Consider the following 19,448-nt stretch of genomic DNA (forward strand, 5'->3'; position numbering starts at 1 on the left):
CTAGACAACTGATAGGCGATGGGCGTTCCTCTTTACAAATACACGGCGGTGCTCTCTCTCCCGACCCGTGACGTGCAAGCAGTGTTCACTGCAAACACGCTACAGGGACTCTCACAGCAGCTGGGCTTATGTCCAGACACGATTCACCGGCTGGTCGTCAAAGGTGACAATACAGGTTATAAGAAACTGGTGCCTTTCAGTATCAAGCGGGAGGCGTTGCCGAAGGCCATCATGACGTCGAAACCTGCAAACATGAACGGTTGGAAGGTTCCGCCCATGGGTGGTGGTCCGACGCCGGTTACCCAGACTCCCATTGCCGGCGTCTGGACGAGCAAAGTGAACGAGGATACCCGGTCGGTGATCGTTATGGCAAAAAAAGGTGGACTTTTCCGGGAAAGGGAGGGGGAAAGAAAGGGTCAAGGATTTTCTGCCTGTAGAACAACTGAAGATGCTCGGTCGGTTCAAGGGATGCAAGATGGGTTGACTCCCTGCCGATCCGGAGGCCAAGCGAAGGAGGTCAGCTGGATATATTTTGGAACAACCGGTTAATATGAGCTAAAGCTTGTAATCAACGCTTCCCAGGAACTCCCTCCATTTGCTCACGACACCCTCGAAGTCCTCAACCAGTGCTTTACTCAGTTGCGCGCAATGGATGGCTCCCAAAAGAAGATCAATGTCGCTTTCGGACGTGTCCTCGCCGGCTAGTACGCGCCGACTGATTTCGCCGAGCCTGGTGCTGTCATGGCTGGCGAAGGTCTGGAAGTAGACGCAGGTGCAACCCTTGGATCGTCCGGACGTGTGGATGAATTGTGCACGGATTGAATCGCGAGCGTGCTCATCCGTGTGGTTCTTCATGTCGCTGTCCATGACTTGCTGGAAACGCACTAGCTCTTGTTGGTGTACACAGGTGGTTGCCATGTTGTTCTGGTGGTTTGCCTACAACCAGTTGAAACGTTGCCCTTATAACCTTGCGCGGCTGACAACAAACTGACAGCGATACCGTGTTGTCCAGTAGGGATCCATTAGCGATTACATAATTAGTTGAAAAATTATCGACAGCGCGTCTCCCACATCTTCAATTGGTGATGATGGATGGGGGAAAAGGAAATAGTCAAATACTTCACCCATAGGAAGTCACCTTCACGGCGCGCAACCTCGTTCCTTTCTGTGCTCAGGATGTGCTGCCCAAGACCGCAATGGACGCAAACCCATGCTCAACTCTGTTCACAGAAGACTTGAAGAGGGCTTTTCGTATATCCTGCCGACTGCTTCCCGGCTCCAGTGGGTGCCCTTCTATACAACCTGTTGCACGCAGTGCCAAAGAAGTTTCGGCACGAATGGGGCAGGGTATAAGACACATATTGGGGCGCTTCAATCAGAGCCGCTCCCAGAGTGGCCCTTCGAGGCCTGGACATCACCATATGGGGCACGTGCAATCCGCCCTTGATCAAGAAGTGCACGCATAGGTTGGAATTAAACCAAGGATCAAAGGTTGCAGCCTTTGGACTACTTTGGCTAGATGAAGCGCGATCGTGTTTGGAGAAAACCGGTACTGGAATCCCGCATCGAGAATCAAAATTAAAAGATGGATCTAGAGAGCCTGTGAGACTAAATTTCATTGAGATCACACGCTCCACACCGTATAATACAAAGATGGAAGTCTTACAGAAACAATTTGAGGCCTGCTCCTACGCTATCAGGTGAACCACGGTACATTTCCATATTCCTGTACATGCGAGCGGAAGTATGGATGTTTCGTTATGCGTTCTATGTACCATTCGTGCAGAGGCAACAGGAGCTCGCTCTCCAAAGCCTGCCCTTTGGCCCATCGCCGACTTTTGTCATGCATTCTTATATGCATGATATCGCACTCCATGATGCGCAGAGACTCGATACAGTCCTCTCAATGGCCACGCAAACCGAGGAATTCCACCCTTTGCCTGACGAACTGGGATGCGTCTGTGGCAGTTCCTACATTGCGTAGATAGTATACCGTGCCCTCCTTCCCTTCCTCCAGGTGGTAGACCTCCTCAAAGGCCTGTGCGTCACATGCGGCCCTCCCCTCCCTCTCCCTCGCCACTGAGCACATGCAGTTGTGCATCGAACGGAGTCCCAGTGTTTTGGGAGTGATATGCTCCGCCAAGATTGAGAGCTTCAAGAGCTCTTCTGGTGTAAGGTGTCGTTGATCGTCGATGTTCCCATTGCAGAGCCCCGGCATGTGATCGGTTGCACACCTGAGCCAGAATCGCAGAAGAAGGCCGTCCGGACAACGCTCAGCGAGGTACGTATCATCATCAACTACCCTTGTGATTGGGAACCTACACCCCAACAGCTTGTGGTTCAGCTGCCCAAACTTGCACATTTCCGAATGACGTGCGTGATCATGTAGTGCATCGAGTTTATCAAGGTGCAGTTCTACGTCCGAGAGCTGGTCGGTGAGCATGGCAAATGTTCGGATGATTGGGTCGGTCCCGTTGGGGAGTGGAGGAGATACCATTTGGAGGTCGCTTCGATGAAGAATGTCGGTTTTTGCCGTGCGTTTTCATTTCGTCCCAGGCGAGCTTATATAGAAATTCTCCAACTCAGGATGGACATGGCGCCCCCCGCTGCTGTGAAACACATTTCGCTCCTCTGTCTGTAATCGAAGGTTCGCCTGCGCTGGGACCTATCGTAGCATAGGGTATCTGTGACGCGTTCGGCGTTTCTCATATTAGACCGATAGTTCGTCGCCATAGAGGGTGAGTCTGGCCGTACGACTTCCTGAACTTTGAAGGATAGAAGACCATTCAAGAGTCATCATTCCTGCGGGAAGGCCACCAGCAGAAGAGAATGATTTGATGATCTGTCTCTTAGGGATTAAGAACCTTAACGCACGGGTGCTTCTTAGAATTTCGAAGGTAATTCTCCGCCACCAAATCGAAGCGCGGGATAGAGCCGGGTTCACCCCTCATCCCATGACAGCAGGAGCGATCTGCCAATCTCTTCGGTACTGGCGGAGAAAGTCTGGCACAGCGCTAAGTTCGGCTCATATCGATGGGTTTCATGTGAAGTCAAAGGCTTGCATCAGCCATGAAGCATGAAGAAGCCAAAAGGGCGGGAGAAGGCAAGCGACTTGTTCTTCTTTGTCATGCCAATCAACGACGTGTACGGTGAAAGATCGTTGGGGACTGTGCTGGAAGGATTTTGTGTCTACGAACAGTTACTGTCTGGTTGGAAAAGCCGTTCTTTATCAATCCGTTTCCGAGGGGGCGAGAAGAGTTCTAAGCCCAGCTCTTTATATACTCTCCCGGGAGTTTGATGTGTTCAAAGCGAGGTTCTCTGACCCGCCGCAGATCTGTCAATTCTGATTGCTGCCCCTGTGGGTCAGAAGCAAATTACAAACCACGAATCCGAGAAGCTTCTATGGGCCAACAACCCCTGCGCGCCCAAAAGTCTGTGGGGCGCGTAGTTATGACCGTCGAATACTGGGAAAGATGGAGGTGCTAAAGTACCTTGTGCTTGAGGGGCGTGGAGACTGAATGAAACCGGATCATGAAGGATGCGCGCTAGACTCCTGTACCCCTGGATCATATGCTGTGTCCGACAGTAAACGCTCCGCAGTAACTGACATGATTCGACAGAGCGTTGTGGTAGCGATGTTTGTCAAGTCTTGCTAGGCTTGGTTGATCAAACCTGTTGTCGCTCCCGCCAACGACCACAAACCTTGCATCTTTTTTGATAGAACCAGAGAGGGGGGCTTTGGTCGTCAGAAAAAAGGGTGTTGTCACGCCAGTTTGAGATATCTCTATAAGGACTGACCCAACTAGCGTGACAACGCCCCTTTTTTGTGCCCGCATCCACCCTCTGGCACTCTTGCGGTTAAAGTGCGATCTCCGCCGGAACGCCACCAACTCCGACACCGAGATTCTTCAGTCTGTTGTCAGGTATTGAGTAAGAGCGGGAAAGAAATCATTCTGAGGACACCTCTTCTTCAGCTGATTTGACTCCGGAAGGGCCCTTCGGTTGCGAGCCTCAAAACTTCTTCAAGGCCAAGTCCTATAAGCCCTACAGACATCATATCATTATATCACTATAACAAACCAACCCCTAATCGCTCTCACTCTCACCCTCCTCCCCGCTACTACAATCCTCACACTCGCCGCCATCCGTCTCGCTCTCGCTCTCGCTCTCACTTGCCACCGGTCAAATCCGCTTCTTGCTCTCCGCTCCGATCGCCTGCCTACCACTGCCACGGATTGCCATGTGTCCCTCACCAAACACCTGCATCAACCCCGCAAACGCGTTGCGAGACTCCCTCCCTGTCTGAAACATCGTAGCCTCAATGGTGCTCAATTTGCCCCCGTCGCTCAAAACCCTTCCGGTGCTTCTTGTGCACCCGCTTCTCGATCCTGATCGATCCCGTGGCATCTGGGATGATAACGGATGACACAAGGGCCCCGGACTTAAGCTTCTTGTTGATCCGGCAACGATAGCCGTTCTCACGGTCATCAATGACGATGACTCCGTTTCGGTCGACGGTCTCGATGAACCCCGCTTTGACCGATCGTGGCTTGCAAGAGGTAGAGGTGCCGACCATCGTCTCGATGCCGGCCTTCTGGTCAACGATGGCTTGCGCAAGGCGCTCTTTGGTTCAGCCGGTAGCGTGGTTGACCTTGTTTTTTTCGCAGAGGCGGAGAAGACCCTCCTTGGTGTGGTCCTCAACAAGGTCCTTCACCTCACGTGTGAGCTTGGCCATTGTCTTTGATATCCGTTGGTAACGGTTGGCGGGGGATCAGGGCAAATGTGCTCGGCGAACTGTGACCAACTGCAGCGAACGTCGCCAAGTGGGGCTGAAAGACTTTGGGAAGAAGAGGGGCGTTGCCGACCACGCCTGGCCTTTATAGCCATCGCGGGCCGCTGTTTCCTCTTCCCCAACCAAAGGAAAGTGACGACATCTGCGCTTTGATTGGATGAAAGCTGTAACACATTTTTCTCTTTACGGCCACTTATACTGAAACTTTTCACCGCTCTGCCTCCAGCATATGCTTGAGCGCATCCAGCGAGGTGCGCACTAGATAATCCCCTCCGCTGGTAAGGTAATCAATTGGCCACGCAATCTCTTGCGGGATCCTCTTACGAACCACCTCCTTGGCGTCCGGACTGAGCAAGGGGCCATCAGCATGCGTCCTTTCCGAGGGCTTCAATGCCATCAAGAGTGCATCGGTCCCTCCTTCGGTTCGTACGACCTTGCCAAACCCAGGGTTTCCGTGGTTGTTCCAGAACCCAACCACCGAGTCTATCGCGGGCAAGACGGGCATCGACAAACTACTGCTCCCCCCATCAGGTGACCCAAGCACGACCCATTTGAATCCGTTTGTTGCAAACTCCACAGCCTTTTGTTTCCAACCCAACGATCAGACGTTGTTGTACACCGATTGTTGCATCCTAATAAGCAGCAGAAGATTAGCCACGCGGCGAGAGATATCCGGACCCTCCTCTGATGGTCTGCCTCCAAATCCATACCTGACAGTGTGCCGCATCGCGCTGCTAGCCGATTCTCTCAAACGCTGTTGATCCTCCCCGTCTGATGATTCGATGAACGTGGCAAACGCATGCCGCAATGCGTTGGGGCCGATGTTCGATATGCCAGAGCGCTGCTCGACGATGCCGGATATATAGGCAGTCCAATCACGTGCATCCTCAAAGGAGTCCCCATTCCGCTTGCAGAACAGGAACCCGTGAGGTTTTCCCCCCGTGACAATCTCCCAGACCCTTGGGTCCATCAGCCACAAAAGATACTTGATGAGGACCTCCTCGTCGTTTGGAAGTTCGATCCTGTCTTGCTGTCCGTTGGAGAGACTATTCTTGTAATCACTGATGACCGCGACATGACGTCCATGGGAGGTGCTGATGTGGTTCAGAAGCGAGTCTCTGCTCTCCCTCTCCGATAAGAGGCGGCCGAGAAGTAGCCGGACTTCTTTGGATCTGGCCGGAGGCATGCAAGCGTAGAAAGTCAGTGCCACGTACTTTTGCACTTCGATGGCCAATTCTCTGCTGATGTCCGGCATAGGCGAGGTGCCCCAGAGGGTTTTCAGAGCCAGCCGTTCCTGATGTACCGCTTCTAAGAACTGCGTAAGATGAAAAGAGACGTCAGAAGGCGGGATCGCGTCGGGTCGCACAGTGTAAAATTGCAGGACCGACCTGTTCCCATATGATCACCCCAGGGGTTTGAGAGTCCTTGTCGTTCCTGTCCCGCTCGGCCAGAGTCTGGTTTCTATTGCGTGCGCGCATGAGCCTCGCGGTGTTAGGGTCTGCGGCCGCCGTCCTGTTGCTTGGATCCTCGTTTTCGGCTAAGCGGTATCTCAGCACATCTATGGCCGAGGTTATGTGGTTTGCCAGGCTTCCCGGGCTCAGGCCTCTAATGCGGCTGAGATAACCGTCGACGTATTTGATCTACGGGAGGGCTTTTAACAAATGCGGGTGGAAAGTCATCCCAAAGTCATCCGCTCTGCGCATTGCTTACCAGGAACCAGTCAACATCCTCGAAATGCTCGAACGAAGGAGTTCGAGACCGTCCAGATTCCTTCAACCAGCCCAAGAAGCCGCATATCCTCTCGCGGGACTTTGCGATGGTCTGTTTGTTCCAAGGCCGACCATGCCCCCGTCTGCGCTCGTATGGCACGCTGAAGAACGCGCGTAGGCCATGGAACTCCAGATGATTTAGGGGCGTCATCTCGAAACTTTGTAAAGTGTAGCTAGAAGTTTGCGGACTTTAGATACGATGGTCCTTTGAATGCGAGGCGGTGAAGACCTGGGAAACATACCACTTGAAACGCAAAACGCTCTTGATCCCTCGGCTCAGATCCTCGTTGTCCACATCTGGCATAACTCCACGTTGATGACCTGCCGCACCCTCGGATGACGATCCGATCCCCGCATGACTACCGCTGGGCCGGATATTGGACTCGGGTATGACAGGCACTGGAGTCCGCTGCGGATTACCCGGTGTTGGCGGCGTAGCAAGCAAGCGGGGGATAGGGGCGTGATCAATCACTTCGGAATCGGAAGTGCCCGGGTTCGCCCTGGACATCAATGGGCTTAGTCGCTGACTTTGCGGTGTGAGGGGCGGGCTGAGGCTCCGGAACTGCAGACCAAGCGGTACATCGTCCGTTTCGGGCGTCGACCGGTCTTCCTCAGCCGTTGAGGGCGAGCCCTGTTGAGCAACCACCAGCTCGCTGACGTCTGGCTCAACCCGGTCGTTTTCGCTCTCCAGTTCTGCCCTAGTCTCCGCTGTTTGCTTTAAAGGACTCCCGTTCTGATGATGCCCCATCCCTTGAAGAATGCCGCTCAATCCTCCTTCCTCCACGAAGCATAGGTGGGATGCTGTCATGGCGTACGCCGAGGTCGCTTTGAACTCCTTCAGCTCTGCCCCGCTCAGCACTAACGTAGACACTTCGGCTTTCCTTCTGTGCAGGATGCCTCGAACTCGGCCATAGGCCACGCCTAGAGCACCACACACGTCCTTCAGAAGAAAGAACGACGTCCCCGAGCTTTCATCTGCAAGGAGAAAAGGATTGAGATGAGATAGGGGTTCCATGTGAGAACAAGGCAGGAACCATCCCTCTCTCTTTCTTGCTTTTGCTCACCTTTCAAAGCGGGAACTTCCTTCGAGCCCACATGCTCACGGCAAATGGTAAGGGGCACGGGATGCGACGATATTTGGAGGGACATGTTCGAGATATTGTTTCCGATATTGCGGGTAGAGGGTAGAGAAAATGGAACGACAAAGTCCGCCGTGGCTGCCAGGCACCCTTGAGCAGGCCCATTTTCATGCCGCAAGCTTGCGACAGAAACTTTGCCTCACTCACGTGACACGCATCCCCTCCGCCGCTCGACCAACCATATTCCGCCAAAACGCCGCACCATCACACCATAACAGGCCATAGCCTGGCTGCGGTACGGCCTCTTCCATCAAATCAGTCTAGCGGATTTGGGGGAAACCAAAAGCATCAGCGATCCTATCGTCAACAGACCAAGGTTCACATTATAATCCGCTTACCTTGACTTTAAAACCTTTCCTTCATATATCAATCCGGTAGCCATTCCGTCTGTCGCGCGATCGTCTTTGGCGGCGGCAGGGTTAACAACTTTGATGATGGGACGAGGACGACGGCACAGGTCGAAGCAATCTGTGCAGCCTCAGCCCTGACCGTATCGGAGCATCGTCAAATGACTAAGATCTTATGGTTTTGCATCCCCGTTGGACCCTCCCTCGACAGATAAGATCTCGTGAACTGAATACTGACTGGGGGAGCCGGCAGGCTTATTGAAACCGAGGGCGGGTGACCATAATGCCGACTATCGGGCGCTGAGCCGGCAACTCTCAAACCGATCCTCCTTGCGCAGGCGCGAGGTTTGGACGTTTTCGCGAAGTATTTGGCCGCCGTTCTCGGTGAGCGCCTTACTCCGCGGCCCCCACCAACCCGCTCGCTCCACCGCACCGCAAATCTGTCCGGCAATAAGAACCAGAAGGGCGGAAAGGGCTGTGTTGACCATCTCCAGCTCGTGAATTTTTGCAAGCGCGCTAGTTCGGCTCGCCACCGTTGCGGAGTCGTCGTGGAGGTTGTTCGATACGTACAGCTCGCCTAGTTGTCCCCCAAGGTTCCAGGTGGTGAGCAGGATTCTTGCAATTCTGGAGAGAGCGAGCATCCAAGCGTGGACGCCGTCCTCCGAGACAAGTTTCCATAGGACGTAGGCCAGCTACAAAAAAGGTCTTTCGATTTTAACGCCGGTGGCTTTCAGCGTGCACGTTGTCTTCCTGTTGAAGAGGTCGGTGAACGAGAGTGAGAGAAAGGACGTAGCTAGAGGGCCTTTGAGATGACTGTCGTTGTTGTGCTCACAAAGGCGGGTTCGCTCACGGCGTTGGGCAACACGTGATGCCCCACCGACAGCCTAAGATGGACGCGCTGTCGAAAGCGGGTTGGAAGGGTGACTTTGAGGAAACGTCCATCGAAGCTCTTCAAAAAGCCGCTCGCAGCCTTGCTGACCTTGTCCTCTCGTTATACAAGCATTCGGCATGAGAGCCCCGTACTACCTGTCGGTGCGGGTTGTGCTACCGGTTGTTTCTGCCGAAAAACTCTTCCATCCGCCCACGCACCCCACAGGCGACCGTACCCCTTCGACAGAGATATTTGCCCCTGGAACGTTTGAGGATCGATGTCCGTTCGGCAGACCCCAAATGCACTGGTCCCTCCACCCATGAATTCGCGATCAGGTCAGACATGCTGTTTTGTGCCGCCGGCCTATACGGTCCTGCTTGTTCCCAACTATATTCTTGCGACCGCCGGCGGGACGTGGATAGTCAATGCAGCGACCTCCATCTCCACTCGAACATCATCGGCCAATGACATCAACGCACTTGGGCGTCCACTTCCGCAAAAGGCTGGTCGCGTAAAGAAGGAAGACCACGATACTCGATAATTTCCATTCTTGACACGCCGTCACTATAGCCAACCGACGCCACCGCATTGGTATGCATATTGACCCCCTTGTTGTCTACTTTGGGTTCTGTTCTCACTTTCTCGCTGTCCCCTTGTGCTTTAGGACGGCATATGATCATCTGCAAGAACATCCGTGGTCTGGGAAGTGCGGTAACTGGACTGCTACATGCTTAACCAGCTTTCCCCGAAAAATATTGGCATATACACAAGTAGCTTGCTGCAGAGCCGGGCCTCAAGATTGTTCAGTTATCAAACAAGCATCTGGGTTCTTTTCATTATAGCACTATGCGTTCTATGGGTCGCGCCTCCTGCCCTTGTAAGCGAGTGGCAAAAGAGCTGGTACGAGACCGGCCAGATGAGTCTGGAAAGTCCCGAAGAGGAGCCCAAACCTATAGCTGGAGCTGGCATCCAGCATGACTTCAATGCGATATCTCGTCGCATTCCAGGCGGCAAGGCTATGCCCGTTTTCCGTCGCTTACTTTGTGGTATGAGACCAGGTTCCGATGGAGAGGGCTCAATGTACATCTTCAGAAACGGGCAGCAGTATGTGAACCCGATAGATCAAGACCGCTGGAAAGTGGGATGCACGGGCTCCAAAGTAGGCGTGAAGAAGCGCATGGCGCAATGGGGAAGACAGTGTGGCCACTCTCCAGTGCTGATCGGTGAATGGAAGGTCAATTGCCACAGATTATGCGAGAATTTGATACATTCCGAGCTGAAGTTGAAGGGAAGGTGGCTGGGAAACGTGCAATGTGAGTGCAAAACCCAGAAAGGCCATTGCGAGTGGTTCCAGGGGCCATTAGCTGACCTTCGGGAAACTATCGGATTCTGGGTGAACTATGTCAATCGACACTATTGACTTGATTACCCCAATGAGAGCACTGGGGAGGTTTTCATGCTTCGCATTCCATCGGATTTTCGTCAAATAGCACAAGGAGGGTAGGGTGCATCCGCAACATGTCATCCCGCAAGCAACATCTGCCACATGCTCGTCATACCTGCCGCCATCTTCACCCCCTGGATCGCTCGGCGCGCGACTGGAAATCTTGTCGAGCCGTACCGTTTGCTCTCGATGGGAGACATTACAGAAACCAGACAATAACCTGAGTTCACACCCTCCACTCCAACTCCAGATGACGACGCCAGCCAGTATGACCAGCGGAGACAGCAGCCAGTCGGCGGCCAGCAGTACGATTATAGGCGGGCGGACTATCTAGCAACGGTGCGAGACTCCAGCCGACGAGTTCTCACATGATTGGGTCTTTTTCATCTCAAATGTCACTTTATGTATCTGCCATGCCGGACAGGGGCCATTGCACGGTATCCGCCTGATTGCACCCCTTGGAACTGCCAACGCACTGAATAACGGGTTAAGGATTCTTCAGCATGCTACGAGAGCTAGGGCTTTCGGATATGGAACGAAAGGTGCTTAAATGCTATGGACTCTACTTCCAGTAACATCCCGCAAACAACTTCACCCAATAAACGTGCCCAAACGTGTCTTCATCTTCCTAAATCACTACAAGTACCAAAGCCCTAATGGGCTTTGCAAGGACTGTAGCAGAAGCAAGCGCGACCAGGTAGGGAGATGTCACAGCTTCCTCCCATGTTCTTTGTGCGTTCACCTCTGCAGATGTTCGCGCAGTTCTTGTCGCTCAGGCATGCCCCGTGAAAATTCTTGGAACGGTATTTGCACTTGGCGGCTTCAGCCGTGGAGGTGAGGAAAAGGGCGAGGAAGACGGTGGGGGCGACGGAGAATTTCATGACTGTTGAGGGCCTACGGATGGATGCGGTTGGTAATGGATGGCGTTGGTAATCTATACGCAGTACGCAGGAAGCTACCCCACGCAGCGCATCGCCAACGGAAACACCCTTTCACTGGGAACCTCGCAAGCACAGCGCCCACTCGATCCCACAGCACACCGCGGAGTGCGAGTGACCTTCAGCGTTCACAATCGCGCACCGCTTGCACGTTCGCGCTGTTGGGAGTCTGCGCTCGCGCTCTGGAGTCTGATTCAGCTCGGCTCGTGCGCTGACTGAGTGGATCCGGCCTGCACAAAAAAAAACCCGCTACAAGTATGACCCCCTGGTCGCTCCAAGCCAAAGTGACTTTGTCGGTTTCCCCCTTCCTCTGCATAGTGACACCGTGTAGAACACCACTGGCGGATTGCCGATATGTTTGCAAGAACTGCTTGGTGCACTGAACATGTCCTTATGACAAGACCCCATTTAGCATGTTTTCAGCAGTTGACCCAGGAAGCGCGGCTTGTAGTCAAACATTGCACAATGACAAGTGAAATTGCTTGGGCGTGCGGATGACCGAATCCGGCGCCCACCTTCCAACCAGATTCAACATCAGGAGGGAAATATGAATTTGACTATTTTATTGACACAGCAGAGGTCGTGTACAGTACAAAGCGAGATTTGCAGGTTGATTACAGGGTCTGGCGGGCGAAGACGAACTATTAGATACAGCGAGGGGAAACTTGTGGATAAATGCGGGCCACTTCATAATTGACCCGGTTCGATGCAGATGTCGTGAGGCTGCGGGTGAATGTCACAGCAGGGTCCTGAAGCGCTCGGGGGACGGCGATCGGGGTCAGGCCCCTCCGCGTACTCGTTTGGGTACGGCAGTGATTCGACCACTTTTTGGGTTTTCACTTGAACAAACTCCATGACACCGGGCTTGTCGAAGACGGGCCAAATACCCCTATCTTGTACGTAGCGACCGTAGAGCGCTCGCCACTTCGGGCGAGTATTCCAGTAGAACGGGGCGTAGTCGCGCCCCCAGTCCTTCGCTTCCACCCCGGACCGGAGCATTGTTCCAATGATGAAGCCGCCGTACGCCTCGAAGTCCTTGTCCGACAGCTTGTCTCCGTGCGAAAGGTTGAAGGCTCGCTTGACTCCTCGCTTATCGAGCATGCGGAAGTAAACCATGTTGCAGGAGTTGATGATTTTGCGATAGATGTATGCTTTCCGAGGTCGACGGGGACTGCAGTGGGACCGGCCTTTATATTCGCAAGTTCCTCGCGGAATTTGAGCGCAGAGCGGCCTGATAGATTGCCCAGGCGTCTGTCTTTTGCCCATCAAGGTGGACCTGTCGGTGCAATATTGCTGGTGAGTGCGCGTACGCTTTGATGGGTGGCGGACCGACGCGCCCAACAGCGAAAGGACATTTACCAACAACGCCCGAACGACGCTCGACAAATCCCACTCCGAACGGTCCAAGGACAGACCTGTCCGATGTCCCTCCACCGCACGGAGCGCAGCGACCGTCCACCGAGTTGGATAGATTGAGCGAAGAATTACAATGATGTCACGGACAATCTCGCTGCCACAACGGGCTTACTCAGAACGCACATCCAAGAACTGAATCGAAAACAAGACGAACTCAAGCAGTTCTGGCCTGGTTGCTGTTTTGCTGAAAGCGCTTGGCGGTTGTCTGGCAGAGCAGGCTTTGCCTTTAAGCTCCGGCTGCAGCACGCAGACAACGTCGTTCGGGCGGTGTTCGTGAATATCCTTTCGCTGTTGGGCGCGTCGGTTCGGCGGAGTAGGATTTGTCGAGCGTCGTTCCGGCGTTGTTGGCGAATGTCCGTCCTTTCGCTGCTGGGCGCGTCGGGCCGTCGGTCGGAGCAAGCAGGACCGAGTGAGGCCGTATGGTAACTGTACCCGCGCAGCTCATTCCACAAAGGGGGAACGGGCAGCCATGATATATGAAGCCGAACTGGAAAAGATATACACCGATCTCTTCAAGTTGCTGACTGGCAACCACAAGGTAAAGGAGAGGAACTTGAATGAGAACTTCCTTGCGACAGCAATGCCGCTTGTAGCGTCGAACCATTTGCCAGAGGTGGCAGACAACAGCGACGGCTTCTGGCGTCGACCAAAGGTCATTGAGTGCTTGGCTAAGTTTGTCGACTCACCGGGTCCACCTAGTGCGCGAGAACGGAAGTTAGATGATAGCATGGCCGAGAATTCATTGCCCTGCGCCGATACGTTTCTTGCCCTCTTAGTCAAATATCATCGCGGACGATATCTTGTAGAAGGTTTGACAAGGTATCAGCCAGAGAGCGTTTGTAAAGCCACCAAAGCTTGGCGGTATTCGCAAGACCCTCCACAACAATTCGTGGACCTAACGTGCAATCCCGGCGTAGATGCGTACGTGACCAGCGACGCTCTGTTGGTTGCATTCAAGGAGTGAACCACCAGGGAACAGCTGGGCTCGGACAACAAAAAGGTCAAGGCGCTGAAGCACCTCATGGACCTGCGCTATGGGAAGAGCAATGAGCAGAGGAAGATAGGTCAAGGGTGCAGCGAAGAAGACCTCTATAACATTATGGGCCAATGCTCGACTAGACAAACAAGGCTGGCAATGGGATGTGAATGATGGTGAGGATACAGAACGCAAGCGCAGGGTCTCCTCCTTCTGATTGATGCTACGTTGTTCAAGTTTCAGGAATAGGACCGGAAGTGGTGAAGCAGATTTCGGACTGCGGTTTGTAACGCGCTGTCACATTCTGTCAGTGCGCGGGCTTTGTAATCCAGAGGAACACCCCGCTTTTATCTTCGCCTGGAGGAAACTCGACGGACTTCCAGACGCGTTACGGACTACCAGACGCGTCTACCCCTACTGTACAGTCAACGGACAAAAAGCTGTGCATCCCCCTGAAATAAATCAGCGACTGCGGGAACGCCAAATTCACGTGAGTAATCGATATTGATTTCAATTAGAGGGGGTGCACAGCTTTATGTCCGATGACTGTACAGAAGATACCCCTTTACTTCGCAAGGAGGAAGAGAAGATTGCATGCCGAACGGGTCCGCGCCCAGTTCCCGAGCTATGCCGTCAACGCGGTCTTCGACGCAAACTACGTCACCATTGCCATGTTATTCACCTCGACCCGCACCCCGTCCGAGCCGTTCTTCGCCGCCATTCACAAGTACATCTACGACGTCGTTTGTCCCGCCGGTTTCCGAACAAGCTCACAATGGAAGCCACTCTGGGATCATCTTAAAAGACTCCGCAGCGGTGAAGTGACGCACAACATCAAGGGCACGTTCCTGGCGATCCTGTCGCAAACGCTGGAGAACCGAGCCGTGCTTGCGATGGAGCAATTCTTCCAGAGTAAATCTCTGGATGTCGGTGCCCTCATCTTTGACGGCCTCCTCTTGCGTAAAGAGAGGGACGTGATGGACCTGGAGCTACTTTGCATCTACAATGTTCGCATTTGTGAGGGAATGGGTTAGCGGCGGCCAGCACAGCAATGCAGAAAGCAATGAGCAGACTTACGGCGGGATTCATTGTGACGGCTTGATGAGTGAGTGGGGGTGGTGAGAATGCGCGGGGATCACTGGTCCTGCTGAGCGGACTTTATGTGCCTTCTGGTGGAAAGGAAAGAGAAGGAGAGAGAAGGAAGAACGAGACGACACTCCGCAACGAATTGGCCGCCGCTTGCACACGCTACCCCGTTGATTAGCCACGCGACTCGCCTGCATCGCGTTCTAGGTGGCATCTGCGTGGCATGCCCTTGCGAACCCCACAGGACTGCAGACAGCGACAGCGCCAGAGTAAAGACACCGTGCGCAATCACTCCCACGCTCAATCATGTTGCACCATGTGTTATTCAAAAGGTATTCTACATAGTATCAAACACCTCTGTTCTCTACTACTACAAGCAAGTCCTTCTCTAACGTCTCTGTAAACAAGTCGGAGTCGCCTCTCGGCCCAATCTACCACTTGGAACGAGCTCCCAACCACTGGCCTTGAGCGGTCTGGTATTTGCAAATATCGCAATACGTGAAGCCTAGGAGTAGGAGAAAACAATAAACGAGGAGGAACGGTCAGCGATGAGAAGTGAGAAGTGCCGTATCGCCATACACTCGTGGACGATCATGGCTTACCAGCGTGAGCGGCGATGGTGATTGCAAAGTCACAGCCGTCGACGAAAGTGTTGGCGGCACAAATTTCCGAGCATCCCGTTTCCACATTTGCCCATTGAGTGGGGATGCGGAAACTAGCGCCGCAAACCTTTTTGAGCTGCGCGTTGGTAGCAAAGAGACCCTTCTCGGCATCGTCGATTTTATCACTGATCTGATCAGCGATGGTGAGGCGTTGGGAGTTCTCTTGGGTGAACGGAGTGACGCCCTTAGGGAAGCATTCCTTGGTGGAACTGTTCCAAACGAAGAAGGCAGCCTTGGGGGATGGAACGGCGCTCACGGCGTTGGCGCATTCGCAAGCACTTTTTGGGGGTTGGGTTAGCACGAAGCCCGTGAACCCAATCGCAGCCCATTTCCTTCATCTCACCTGTTGAACTTCTTTTTGAAGACCGGGTGGGCAGTGAGATCTCCAATGTCCTTCAGATCGCGGTTCTCAAGGATGTTCCAGTCACTGGCGGAGCACGCAGCGGCGGCGGCATCGGGAGCTGGAGCAGCTGGAGCGGCGGGTGCCCCGAGGGCGCTGGCGGCGAGGAGTGGGGCGAGGAAAGCGAGGGTAGCGCGCATTTTAAGTGTATGTGGGTCGGAGTGAACCGTTGGGCGTTGGTTGCTGAGGTTCGCTAGAAGTGCGATGATTGCTGAGTTCGATGAGATGGAGGTGCAACTGATGTTGAGGACGAGGGAGTCCATCCGGTCCTTCCTATTTATGCATATCGCCAGCCGCTATCCTTCACCGTCCGGTTTGTACTCCTTCTGCTCTCAGCGCTCTCATCAGCGCACTCACTGCTCTGACAGTGGCCAAAACGGGGCGGAGTATAATGGAAAGAAGCATCACGAAAGAACCGAAGCGTGGCGTCCATGACAACGACACGGATCGGCCATTTGGTTGAGTCGGCCGCACTCGGAGCCGGCGTGACAGCCAGCCACCAATGCAATATTCCTGCCAGTTGGCTCGCGTTACTTGAGGTTTTTTTTTCTCAATGGGTAGGCCTAGCCATACACTTGCGGCCGGCGCGAGTCTTGCGATGCAACAACTGCGATGATCCTATCACTGAGATCTTCATGAGGGCGATGCCGGCCGCACTCGGGGCTATGCTATAGCTGCAAAGGATGGGATATGATAGATGCCCTCGGGACTCGGAGTCCAATACATTTTGTTGCCAAAACGTGCCGACGTGGACGCACATACAATACAGTAGGCCCAAATTCCACTGTCGACGTCACTAGAACCGGTGGTGGCGGAGCCGGCCGCTCCGAGGCTATGCCATGGCCGCAATGACAGATATCTGCGCTGCATTCGATTTCCCGAACGTTGTTCCCTGCCCGCGCGGCGTTAGTTCCAAAGTTCCACCGTCGACTCCGTTTGCTTCTCTCGGGAAAAATCCTGCGTATCGACCCAGAAAAGTCCTACATGGACTGCGCGACGCGTTCGAATAGTGCAGCCACATACCGCAACAGCACGCAGCTATGATGTAGACGGCCGCTTGGTGCAACCTCCGAGGTTGCACAACTAGCGGCAGCTGTTGTGCAGATTTCAGAATAAGATCATTGAGATGAGATCGTGGATTATGATTCTTCGTTGAAGTTCGAATGGCCTGTTCCTCTGTTGTGCAAACTCCGGAGTGTCAATAAGCTGACGGGAATGTCGGAAGGCAGCATCGTCTCTTGAGATCCTTCCGAAAAGGTAATGCCGTTCTGCCATCGCGAGGAGCCAGAGAGGTGCTGTCTGCGATGTGGCCGGTCAACGCGTGTTGTACGGGAAAAACAGGGCAAGGGAAGTCGGTCACATCTCGGACCGAGTGTGGTGATGAATTGGGTCGGTGTTTTTCTGCCGGTGGATGTTTACGCGCACAGGCTAGGATGCTCTCAGATGTGGCGAATATCCGCGAGACGGAGTGCGTCAAAAGTTGCTGTCTACTTGTGTTCAGAAAAGGGGTTGAAGTGTGACTGGACGAGCTCGTTTTGCTAAAGCTATGCGGTTCTCGTGTGCTGCGTAGGCAACCGATGCCATTCGCGGGGACACCCAAGCACTCGCAATGCATCCACCCAATTCCATCTAAACGATATGCATGCAAAGAAAATGTATATATGCAGTTTCGGAAGGACATGAAGAACATAAACGCTAGACGAAACTTCGGTTCAACGCCTACGGTTTTCAGCTTTCCACATTTTTCCAGGGTACGCCGGGTTGTCGGTGGAAAGGAAAATGTTACGTCGTTTAGAACCCTTGAAAATGGACGTCGGTTGTGGGGCCCTGCTGTGTCTCTCGGACCGCTTAGCGTCACGTGAGATGCGAAGGTTGCGGGGGCACGCGCCCTGTCGAGATCGCAGATGTCGACCCTCTGGCGAACTTCTGCCCCGAACACCTCTCCAGCAACCGACGAGCCCCACTGACGTTTTCAGCAGCATTATTTGACGCCAGCGTCACGATCCATGTCCATCCAGCAGACCGCCAATGCATGGATCCCTCCGGCCTTTATTTCGCCATCTGGTCAGTCGTGGTGTTATATTCCGCCTGGGTATACGGTCCTATTGGTCCCGAACTACATCCTTACGACCGCCGGTAGCGCTTGGACCATCGACGCGGCAGCAGCCCGGTGCACCAGTCGCACCACATGGGTCAATGACGTGAGCGCAGCCCGACCTTTGCATCAGAAAATGACTCCTTGCGTAAAAGAGGCAAAATTGCGGTCTTGATGACAGATCCATGACTCTGCCCAGCTAAACCCTCTACATTGGTAAAGTTATCAGTCCCTCGTTGTTGCACTTTGGGTTCTATTCTCATCATATCCGCCCAGCCAAATTCCTTATCATTCTGAATGTGGTGTGGGGGATGGGATGACTAGCGTAAGAAGATTAGTGTAACTGGGAGCGACAACTCCAGGGGCACTTTCCCGCGTGTCACCTCTAGAGCACGTCATTCAAGGTAGTTTCCATAGGAAGATTGTTTGCCACTCTCCAAAGACGAGCAGGCTGGCGATCAAACAAGGGCGTTTTCACAAAGGTGACCAATCCCTGCCCATGAAAGAACCCAAGGACCCCGTGGTCGGCCCTACGGACCTCCAGATGCACTACAGTCCCTCACCCTTTAAGGCTATTGGGAGTCCGCGCTGAAGTTCAAGCCCGTGATCCCAATTTGGATGTATTGGCTTTCTATGATATATCCACTACGGCAGAGCACGTTAGCGCCGCCGGTGGTTCCGCAGCCAAAGAGGCACCATTGATGGTCTGAGAAGACCATCATAGCAGTGTTCCCTATACTAATCTTGAAATCTACGCTGGTGGTACTCATCTCGCATGAAAGGTTATTCACGATGACACTATGGCGTGAATCACCCGCCCCCTTATCAAGTGTGGAAGTACAAGGAGAATTGCCATCGATACGTCTATGCTTTAATCGGGAGTTTGTGCGGCTGAGAGCTGGACGACAAGTGAAAAACATTGGTCAGACCAGTAAAACTTAGGGTTAGGGTTAGGGTTAGGGTTAGGGTTAGGGTTAGGGTTAGGGTTAGGGTTAGGATTAGGGTTAGGGTTAGGGTTAGGGTTAGGGTTAGGGTTAGGGTTACAAGACCCCCTGGGTTGGGTTTTATTATTGGGTTGCCTGGAACCCTAGGGACTTAGAAATTTTCGAGTTTTCTGGCTTTTGGGTGTGTTCTACAGTTCGAATTTTTGACTCTGAGGGATGTAGTGGCGGGGGGTGTTGCGCACCTAGGCAAGTCGGGGAGGACTAGGTGTGCAAGGGCAAGTGATGGGTCATATGGGCGGTGGTGCGGGTACGGGGGGCGGCAGGGGTGCCAATAGGGGGGGGGGGTTGATATAAAGGGGACATATATGTTATATATACGTTATAGGACTTGTGCAAATTGGGATTCTTATAGTGCCGATCCGGAGTTGGCGTCCTAATTGAAAAGTTGGACCCATATCATATTCTCTAATTGAAGTACTCTCGGATTGGCAATCCGTGCGGAAACGGCTTCAGAAACTTAGAAAAACGAAATTTTCACGCGACGGGGGTAAAAAGTTGGAAAATGTGGT

General features: G+C 53.4%; 7 protein-coding genes across 7 annotated transcripts; 4 read left to right on the forward strand and 3 right to left on the reverse strand.

The window, feature by feature from the left end:
• Positions 1 to 18: 18 nt before the first annotated feature.
• On the forward strand, positions 19 to 1,447 carry EV422DRAFT_597966 (uncharacterized protein; the record flags this gene model as incomplete). Its single annotated transcript, XM_053073631.1, has 4 exons — positions 19 to 516; positions 583 to 704; positions 1,060 to 1,082; positions 1,176 to 1,447. The coding sequence occupies 4 exons, from the start codon at positions 19 to 21 to the stop codon at positions 1,445 to 1,447; spliced, it is 915 nt and encodes a 304-aa protein (XP_052924845.1).
• A 2,735-nt stretch (positions 1,448 to 4,182) lies between these two features.
• EV422DRAFT_507180 (uncharacterized protein) lies at positions 4,183 to 4,735 on the reverse strand (the record flags this gene model as incomplete). Its single annotated transcript, XM_053068635.1, has 3 exons — positions 4,183 to 4,298; positions 4,354 to 4,594; positions 4,652 to 4,735. 3 exons carry the CDS (start codon positions 4,733 to 4,735, stop codon positions 4,183 to 4,185), a joined length of 441 nt encoding a protein of 146 aa, XP_052924846.1.
• Positions 4,736 to 5,360: 625 nt separating this feature from the next.
• EV422DRAFT_95895 (uncharacterized protein) lies at positions 5,361 to 8,062 on the reverse strand. Its single transcript, XM_053074539.1, has 7 exons — positions 8,039 to 8,062; positions 7,626 to 7,960; positions 6,804 to 7,536; positions 6,503 to 6,734; positions 6,181 to 6,432; positions 5,503 to 6,107; positions 5,361 to 5,424 (listed from the first exon to the last, which is right to left on the reverse strand). Exons 2-7 carry the CDS (start codon positions 7,708 to 7,710, stop codon positions 5,394 to 5,396), a joined length of 1,938 nt encoding a protein of 645 aa, XP_052924847.1. The 5' UTR covers positions 7,711 to 7,960; positions 8,039 to 8,062; the 3' UTR covers positions 5,361 to 5,393.
• Positions 8,063 to 9,055: 993 nt separating this feature from the next.
• EV422DRAFT_507182 (uncharacterized protein) lies at positions 9,056 to 11,519 on the forward strand (the record flags this gene model as incomplete). The annotated part of the gene is made up of 8 exons (XM_053068636.1): positions 9,056 to 9,197; positions 9,254 to 9,429; positions 9,489 to 9,509; positions 9,658 to 10,231; positions 10,613 to 10,701; positions 10,787 to 10,904; positions 11,113 to 11,196; positions 11,314 to 11,519. The coding sequence occupies 8 exons, from the start codon at positions 9,056 to 9,058 to the stop codon at positions 11,517 to 11,519; spliced, it is 1,410 nt and encodes a 469-aa protein (XP_052924848.1).
• Positions 11,520 to 12,779: 1,260 nt separating this feature from the next.
• Positions 12,780 to 13,940, forward strand: EV422DRAFT_533360 (uncharacterized protein). The gene has a single exon (XM_053070592.1). The coding sequence runs from the start codon at positions 13,186 to 13,188 to the stop codon at positions 13,678 to 13,680; it is 495 nt and encodes a 164-aa protein (XP_052924849.1). The 5' UTR covers positions 12,780 to 13,185; the 3' UTR covers positions 13,681 to 13,940.
• A 239-nt stretch (positions 13,941 to 14,179) lies between these two features.
• EV422DRAFT_95970 (uncharacterized protein) lies at positions 14,180 to 14,864 on the forward strand. Its single transcript, XM_053074540.1, has one exon. The coding sequence runs from the start codon at positions 14,235 to 14,237 to the stop codon at positions 14,724 to 14,726; it is 492 nt and encodes a 163-aa protein (XP_052924850.1). The 5' UTR covers positions 14,180 to 14,234; the 3' UTR covers positions 14,727 to 14,864.
• Positions 14,865 to 15,275: 411 nt separating this feature from the next.
• EV422DRAFT_95979 (uncharacterized protein) lies at positions 15,276 to 16,246 on the reverse strand. The gene is made up of 2 exons (XM_053074541.1): positions 15,784 to 16,246; positions 15,276 to 15,718 (listed from the first exon to the last, which is right to left on the reverse strand). The coding sequence occupies exons 1-2, from the start codon at positions 16,101 to 16,103 to the stop codon at positions 15,370 to 15,372; spliced, it is 669 nt and encodes a 222-aa protein (XP_052924851.1). The 5' UTR covers positions 16,104 to 16,246; the 3' UTR covers positions 15,276 to 15,369.
• Between the last annotated feature and the right edge of the window lie 3,202 nt (positions 16,247 to 19,448).

Source organism: Fimicolochytrium jonesii (assembly GCF_025526975.1).
Source record: "Fimicolochytrium jonesii strain JEL569 chromosome Unknown EV422scaffold_15, whole genome shotgun sequence".
Lineage (NCBI taxonomy): Eukaryota > Fungi > Chytridiomycota > Chytridiomycetes > Spizellomycetales > Powellomycetaceae > Fimicolochytrium > Fimicolochytrium jonesii.